The sequence below is a fragment of the Tupaia chinensis genome, unplaced genomic scaffold (assembly GCF_000334495.1).
Source record: "Tupaia chinensis unplaced genomic scaffold, TupChi_1.0 Scaffold000197_1, whole genome shotgun sequence".
Lineage (NCBI taxonomy): Eukaryota > Metazoa > Chordata > Mammalia > Scandentia > Tupaiidae > Tupaia > Tupaia belangeri.
This window is the reverse complement of record NW_006159672.1, coordinates 8,667,413-8,675,813: the sequence shown is the minus strand read 5'-3', so window position 1 is coordinate 8,675,813 and position 8,401 is coordinate 8,667,413. Positions and strand designations below refer to the sequence as shown.

Here is an 8,401-nt window from a genome sequence, read left to right as displayed (position 1 = left end):
GTCCCCAATATCCTTAACATGATACTGTCTATTCTTCTATAACATATAACCTATTAATCTCATCCATTTTATTTTTCATTTCTAGAAGTTCTAATTGAGTCTTACTATATTTCTACTTAACTTTTAAAATATGCAGAACACAATTCTAATATCTGTTCTAATGTTGTCCTTTGCCAGTTCTAATATTTCTCTCAGTTCTAAATTGGTTTGATTCATTAGTTACTCTCCACATTATTGGTGGTACTACCATAATGTCAGATATTTAGATCAATGGAATAACATTTAGAGCTCATAAATATACCTATATTTAGAGGAAATTAATTTTTGCAAAGGACTGTAAGATGGTTCAGTGGGGAAAATAATCTTTTCAACAAATGATGCTGCAATAACTGGATATCCACAATAAAAGAATGAATGTGGGCCCTTACAAAAATTAACACAAAATGGAGCAAGATACTATATACTATAAAGATACTATATACTATACTATAAAGGTACTCTCAGAAGAAAACATAGGTGTATCTCTTTATAACCTTGGATTAGGCAACGGTTTTGTAAATATGACAACTAAAGCCCAAGTAATGAAAAAGAGTAGATAAATTGGACCTCACTAAAATTAAAAATTGCAATGCTTCAAAGAACACTTTTAGGGCCAGTCGGTGGAGAGAGGTTGGGGCAACTGGATCTCACATGGCTGACTGCATGGTCAAGTCACAGACTTGCAGCTTGAAGGACACATTAGGCGCATGCATGTCTATGCCCAAAATCCAGAGAGGAGAATAGAGGAGAAGGGATTGCAGTGTGGTCATTCCCCTGGTGGATTCTCTCTCTTTTGCTCTCTCTCTCCTCCCCCTTCCTCTCTATCCTCTATCTCTTTCCAGCAAGTACACACACCCTATAGCAAATTAAAAACAAAAAAACTATCAAGAAATTAAAAGTACAACCCACAGAATAGGAAAATACTTGAAAATTATATATCTGGTGAAAGTCCAGTATCAAGAATACATAAGGAACTCTTACGACAAAAATAAAAAGACAAATACTGCAATTTAAAAATGGGTAAGGGACAGACTAGACAGCAGTGCAGCTGTAGTGCAATGCTCTGCAAGGCTGACTCATATGGGAATATTCTGGTTTTGAACACACCTCCCTGAACACATGGGGTATGAGACTGGCTGATGTTGGGAGTGGATTGCAGCATGAGAACTCTACTGGGGATACCTGTTTCTCTGTCTTGGTCTCTCTCTGTCACTCTCTTTTTTAATCATGGAAAAAAGACTTTTAAAAAAGTTTTTAAAATAAAAATGGGCAAGAGATTCAAACAGACATTCCTCTAGAAAATATACAAATGGCCAATAAGCATATTAAAAGATGCAACATCATTCGTCATAATCAAACATCCCACATGGTTGATGCAGTGTTCGAGTCCTAAACCTAGAGGCTTGAGAATCACACCAGGCATGTGTGCATGCATACCCAAATTTTCAAGAGGAGAATGGAGAAGGGATTGTGGTGTGACCATCCCCCAAGAGGGTGATTTCTAGTGAGCACATGTGCCCAATGGCAAAATACTTTTAAAAATCTACAATGAAGTACCATTTTACAACCATTGAGACAGCTATAATACAAATTCTGAACAACAACAAGTACTGTCAAGGATATGGGGAAATTGGAACCCTCACATATTGCTGGAGAGAATGTAAAGTGGAAAAGAGTTTAGTGGCTCCTCAAAAGCTTAAACATAGTTACCATATGATCCAGCAGTTCTACTCCTAAGTATATACCCAAGAGAACTGAAAACATATGTTCTCCAAGCACTTGAACATAAATGTTCATAACAGCACTGTTCATAATAGCCAAACAACCAATGGGTAAACATCCTTTGGATGGATAAATATTCCACATACAGTAGAATGTTTTTCAGCCATAAAGAGGTGTATAAACTGATAAATGCCACAACATAGATAGACATTGAAAACATGGTCAGTGAAAGAAGACAAAGGCCATATTTTGTAGGATTTCATTGATAAATGTCCAAAACAAGCAAACCTGGAGAGACAGACAGTAGATTAGTAGTTTCCAGGGGTTGAAGAGAAAGGAGAAAGAGAAGTAACTGCTAATCGTTTCTTTGAAGGATGATGAAAATGTTCTGGAATTAGATTTCCAAAACATACTATAAAATAATAGTGATGATTGTACAACCTATAGATATACTAAAAGGTACTAAATTGTACATTTTGAAAAGTGAATTTTGTGATGTATGAATACCTAAAAAATGTCAAATTCCTATGTGAAAGACAAGTTCTGTATAGAGAATCAAAGATAAGAGTGACATATTTCTCACTGAAAATAATGCAAGTTAAAAGACTGTGTAGCCAGGGACCAGCAGTTGGTGTAATGGTTATGTTGTTGGACTCCCACGTAGTCGACCATGGTTCGATTCCTGGACCCGGTGGCTTAAACTCACGCCAGGTACATGTGTGTGCATGCCCAAGATCCCAAGAGGAGAATGGAGAAAAGATCACGGTGTTGTCATCCCCCCGAAGGACAATTTCTCATTTTCTGTCTGTCTCTTTCTGTCTTTCTGGCAAGCACATGCACCCTATAGCAAAAACCAGGGGCCTGAGATGATGCTCTCATGCCCACCCTCTACTCCAGCTTGAGCGTGGTGTACTCCCAAGTTTAAATATACCAAACCAGAAACAATACTCACGGTCCACACGGAGCTCAGCTTTGGTGGAAGAGACACCCATGCTGTTCTCAGCCAGACAGCGGTAGACACCCATGTCTGCTGGTACCACCGCTGTGATGATAAGCTGGTGGCCACCCTGCTGGTCCTCATTGATCATGTAGTGGTCATCCTCCTCCAACAATTTCCCATCCTTGAACCAGCGCACATTGGGCACAGGCTGGCCTGTCACCACACAGTCAAAGCTCACAGGATATCCATCCTGCACTTCTTGGTTCTGCAACTCTGTCAGGAACACTGGGGCTGGAGCAGATGGGCAAAGCGTTGTGGCAAGTTAGTCCTGGCATGCCAATCATGCTTGATTGCCATATACTAGGTTCTCGGGAAAGTCATGATGTATTTTTTTATGTTTTTCTATTGCAAAAATGCATCATGACTTTCCCGATGACCCAATATATGTCAGTTACCACTACATGGGCAGTTTGATACATATGATCTGCCCAACAACCATCCATGAGGGAATATTTATAGACCCTTACAGTTAAAACAGACTTGTGTCTTTGCCTATTAAGCTTTCCCTCTTCCTGTTCTATAAAAATTCTCTTTATGCCAGCTTGGTTCTCAAGTTACAATGAGGCAAGAGGAATAAATGGGAAATAAGGAGGAAAGGGAAGGTAAAGTTAAGATAAAGCCCATCTGGGCTAGGAGCCTAGGAGGAAAAGGTGAGAGATTTGAAGTGAGAGAGTGAGAAAAAGTTTTAAGAAATGGTGCTGTGGGTTATTAATTATACCCTCCTTAATGTTCCTAGAGAGGTGCAAGTAAACAATGAAGTGTCTTTTCACTTTTAATTGCTAGAATGGGAAATGGAGTATAGACTAGATCATAAGGAACCCTGTATTTTATACAGGTTACACCTCAAAATCTCACTAAAAACAAAACAAACTTCTAAAAAGCATTCACATTCCCATTTCACAGATGTGCAAAGGGAGGCTTCAAGAGGCTAAATAGCTTCCCCCAAAGCACATAGTTAGTAAGAGGCAGGGCTAGGATTCAAATTCAGCCCTGTTTAACCTCAGAGTCGGGACTTTTTTTCTTTTTTCAATTTATTTATTTGCATTCATTCACTGTACATCATTACAACATACAAAATGAGATTTTCCATCCAGAGTATACTGTATTTTGTCTCAATCAAGCACATCAACAAACATGTTATTATCAGCAAATAATCTTCCATTTCTTGTTTTCTGTATGTTTTGCTTTTTTCCCCCCATCCTTGGTTCCCTATCTCTTACCCTCTGCCACCTCCTGCTCTTCCCACACTGTCTCTGGTATCTATGTTTGCTTTCTATACCGTTTCCCCCCACATTTTATTGAATCACCAAAGACCCTTTCACACTTCGGTGGGCTGTGTCTGCAAAGAGCCTGATGCTAAAGTGCAGGTAACCCCTTGAGCTTTCAGTTGACTCTGGCCACCAACAGCCTTGCTCCTCCAATTCTAATTCTGACTCCTGACAAAGACAGCATGCAAACTCACCGGCATCAGAAGTCAGCAGGCTGGGCACTGGCTCCCGAGGCACCACAGGAACAGGGGCCACCTTGCCAATGCGCATCTCTACCCCCCGGGGACCCTGCTCCACGAGGTTAATCTCCACTCCGATGCCCAATGTAGCAAACATGTCCCGGAAGCAGGTGACTGCACGGCGGGCCTCAGCAAGTGTCTCAAAACGGATGCAGACAAAATGCTCATCTTCACGGTATGTCTGCCAGTCTGCAGGCTCCTCCAACTCCATGGTGCCCTCGTCAGCACTGAGGAAGATCTCCTCATCTGAAACTTCAGCTGAACCCTTGGTGCGGAAGAGCCGGTGCAGCCGCCGGGCAGCCCGGCGGAAGGCATCATCCAGTTCACCTCCTGAGGAGCTCTCAGCCTCGCTCTCTGTCCCACTGACCACCACACAGGCACTGTGGGCCACGTGACCAAACTTGTTGCTCACCTGACAGGTATAGCGCCCAGCATCAGCGTGGCCCAGGCCAGTGACCAGTAGAGAACAGGTTCCGTCTCTAAGCTGGTCAATGTGGTGGTGCCGCCCATCGGTCAGCTCGACACCATCCTTCAGCCAGCGGGCCTGCACATCTGTCTTGCTTGCCACTACACACTCCAGCCGCAGTGCATCACCCACCTGTGCCTCAGTGTCCCCAAACGTGCGGGAGAACACGAGCCCTTCCTGCTGCTTCATCTCCTTGCGAACCTTGTAGCCCTTAAAGGCAGCTTGGATCTTCACAGCTGCCTTGTCCATGGAAGGATCACCCAGGTCCTCAGCACTCAGGTCCCCTGGTGGTGGGCACACTGCAACAGGCTGCTCCTGTTGTTTCTGTAGTCTTGCAGAGGGGGCTGTTGGGGCCCCAACCTGTGAGTACAGGGCCTGATGTCATGGTAAAGTAGGGACTGAGGACAGGGACAGGAAAATGACTGGTGCAGGGACATAGGGGCAGGGCTACAGTTCCAGGCCTCACTTTAGCCTACCATTCTGGTTCCCATCTGTTGTCAGCTGCACTAGCTTCAATGAACCCAACTGGCTAATGCTCCTGTTGCTACCAAAAAGCAAGCTCAACTCCTCAAAGTCACTTTACAGAGTCACCCAGATGGGGACTAACAGGGTTCTGAGAAATACTACCATGGGATCTAACTCTTCAGGAAAATGCTTTAGCAGCCAAATGGAAGCATAGGTGGTGGACAGACAGATTAATGAATGGATGAATAGTTGGATGGTGGATGGATGGTGGATGGGTAGATGGCTGAATGGGTGGACAGTAGGATAGATGGATGGGTGGGTGGATATTTGGGTCAACAGGTTGAAAGATAAATAGATGAACAGATGAACAAGTATAGTAGGGGTAGATAGATAATAGATAGTGGACTCTCAGATGTATAATGAATGAATGGGTAGAGGGCAGGAGGAATGGGTGAATGGATGTTTCAATGGATGAATAGATTGAGAATGGGTGAATATACTGGTGAATAGATAGGTGATGAATGGATGGATGGGTGGCAGGTGGGTGGATTATGGGTGGGGATGAATGAACAGATGTTAAGTGGATGATTGTATGGATTGGATGGGTGGGTAAAAGTGGATGAAAAAAATAAGTATAAGTGTAAGGGTAAATAGAAAGATGGTAGATTTATGATGGATGAATGAATAGAAGATAGGTAGATAGATGAGTGAATAGAAAGGATAGATGGATTCATGGATGAATGCATGGACTAAAGTCTGATGGATGGATAATAGATGGATATAGGGATGAACAGATGGAAGGGTGGCAGACAGATGATCGACAAATGGCAGATGGGTGGATGGACGAACAGATGAATAGAAGGAAGGGTAAATGCATGAGTGGACAGATGGTGGGTAGATGGATGGATGGGTGAAAAGGAAGTATGGATGCATGGATAGCAGACAGATGAATAGGAAATGAGTAGATGAATGAACAGAGAGAAAGAAGCAAGGCCGAACAGATAGTGAATGGATCAATGGAAATAAGAAAAGATAAAATGGATGGATGGATGGATGGATGGATGGATGGTGAAGTTCTGAGATACCCAAACCTCTCCATGCAGGCTAAGTTGAAGGTTCACCTTGCTGACCAGCGGCGAGATACCAGGTTTCCCAGCCTTCTTGAGATAGGTAACCAGGGACGGTGTACCCGCCCGGGACTCATCATCAGAGCTGGTGTGTGAAAGGTCAGCCTCTCCAGTGCGTGCCAGCTCATCAGCTGTGGAGTAGCCCTCAGAGAGGTCAGGAGCCACCTCCTCTGCCTCCTGGCGCAGGCGCTGCACACGGCCATCCTCTTCAGGAAGCTCACTGATAGAGTCCAGTGTGGGCTCACGGCTCATGCGGCGCTTCCGGGCCAGGGCCTCCCACAGCAGGTGCAGGTCACCCTCTTGGGCTGCCTCTGGCGGCAAGCTGGGCTGAGTGGGGGCTTCATCTCCAGAGCCTGGGGTCAGTGCCACTGAGAAGGGCAAAAGACTGGTCAGCAGACTAGGACAGAGTCACTGACCTGGTCCTACCTTAGCTGCTGTACGTGGTCTGGCCTGTAGCCTTGCTAAACTTCTACTCCCTGTCTAACACTAGATATTTTCATGGTACAGGCAGATCTTAGAGGCTCTCAGCTTCAGCTTTCCCATGTGAAGTGGGACCTCAATCTACTTCCTGTACATAGTTCTTGATTACCAGAACATAAAAGGACTCTGCAAAGTCAACTGAGCTTATTTCAGCCATTCCTGACCCTTCTGCTGGCATAGGAGGCCTAGATCTACAGGGCCTTACTTCTGCACAAGGAAGACATACCCAGAAAGTACATGAAAAGCCAGGCTCAGAGCACAAGGAAGGAGGGCTCAGTGCAAGGAGAGGGAATCTCAGAGGCTAGGAAGAAGGGGCACAAGGAGAACACAAGAGCCAGAACCAGGCTCAGCAAAAGGGAAGGGGGAGTTGAATGCAGGAGGGAGCTCAGAGCAGAGGGGACTCAGAATGAAGTGGGTACTCAGTGTGCTGGGAGATGCTCACAGTGGAGCAGGGAATCAGTGCAAGAGTGGGCAGGCTTAAAGGATGGGGGGTGGTTCAGAGAGAGGTTGCAGGGAGTCAGAGCATAAGGGACTGAGAAGGCAGTGGGGCTGGTGCTCACAGTGCAGGGAGACTCAGGTGCAGAGAGCTCAAAGTGCAGGGGATTCAGTACAGGGGCTCAGAGTGCAGAGGGGGTAATGCTCAAAGTACAGAGAGCTGAGAGTAAAGAGGGCTCACAGTGCACAGGGAGAGAGCTCAGGGTGGAAGGGGCTCAAGACATAGGAGGCTCAAAGTGCGGGAGGTACTAAGAGAGCAAGGGATGTTCAGAGGGGCACTCAAAGCAGACAGAGTGAAGGGGGTCTCAGAATGCAGAGGGTATGGGGCTCAGTATCCAGGGAGACCAAAGGCTTAAGAGAACCAGCAGAAGGAAAAACAATGACTGCACAGGCTGACTGCTCAGGAAGGAGGCTGGCTGGATGCATCAAGCCTCAACAGCATGTGGTCTATTGCATTTCCTCACCAAATCTCTCTGGATGTGACACAGGGTCCTGAGAAGACTCTCAGTCCTGCCCTGGGAAAGCCCATGAGAAGGACCACCAGGCTGCCCACACTACACCCCAGGGTTTCTCACCCTACCCAGGATAGTAGACATACCCTGGAAAGTGGCAGCCGCAGTGGATGCCAGGTCCTGGCGTGGGCTGCAGCGGTATTCACCCTGGTCTTCCGCTGTGAAGCCTCTGATCACTAGCATCTGCCGCCGACCCTGGGAAAGGACCTCAAAGTGTCCACTGGGCTGGATGCGTTCTGTCCCCTTGTGCCAGACGACCTCACCAGCATCAGCTGCCACCTCAAACTCCAGACAGACATCCTCACCAGTGGCTGCCTGCCGGCTCTCAGAGGCAGGGGGTGGGGGAGGCACAGGCTCCTGAGGCTCTGTAGAGAACAGTGTCAGCAGACAAGACAGGCTGCATCTGCAAGGATGCACCCCAGGCACCCCCTGAGCTCCCTCCCTCCAGCTTGAGAAGGTTGTGAACTTTTCAGGCCCAAGGGTGACAACTCACCAAGCCTGACTGTCTGGGGCAGGTGCACAGGCTCCCCAGCACCAACAGGACCCACGGCTGCCACACGGGAGCGGTAGGGTCCCCCCAGGGCCAGG

At 46.3% G+C, this 8,401-nt stretch overlaps 1 protein-coding gene across 1 annotated transcript in view; it reads right to left on the bottom strand.

The window, feature by feature from the left end:
* The window catches only part of OBSCN (obscurin, cytoskeletal calmodulin and titin-interacting RhoGEF), a 169,478-nt gene that overhangs the window by 48,770 nt on the left and 112,307 nt on the right, over positions 1-8,401 (bottom strand). Inside the window, exons 61-65 of the mRNA XM_006146982.2 lie at positions 8,307-8,363; positions 7,900-8,178; positions 6,321-6,694; positions 4,224-5,094; positions 2,714-2,992 (exon numbers count right to left, since the gene is read on the bottom strand). Of these exons, the coding sequence (XP_006147044.1) occupies positions 2,714-2,992; positions 4,224-5,094; positions 6,321-6,694; positions 7,900-8,178; positions 8,307-8,363 (1,860 nt within the window). The remainder of the gene's footprint in view (positions 1-2,713; positions 2,993-4,223; positions 5,095-6,320; positions 6,695-7,899; positions 8,179-8,306; positions 8,364-8,401) is intronic.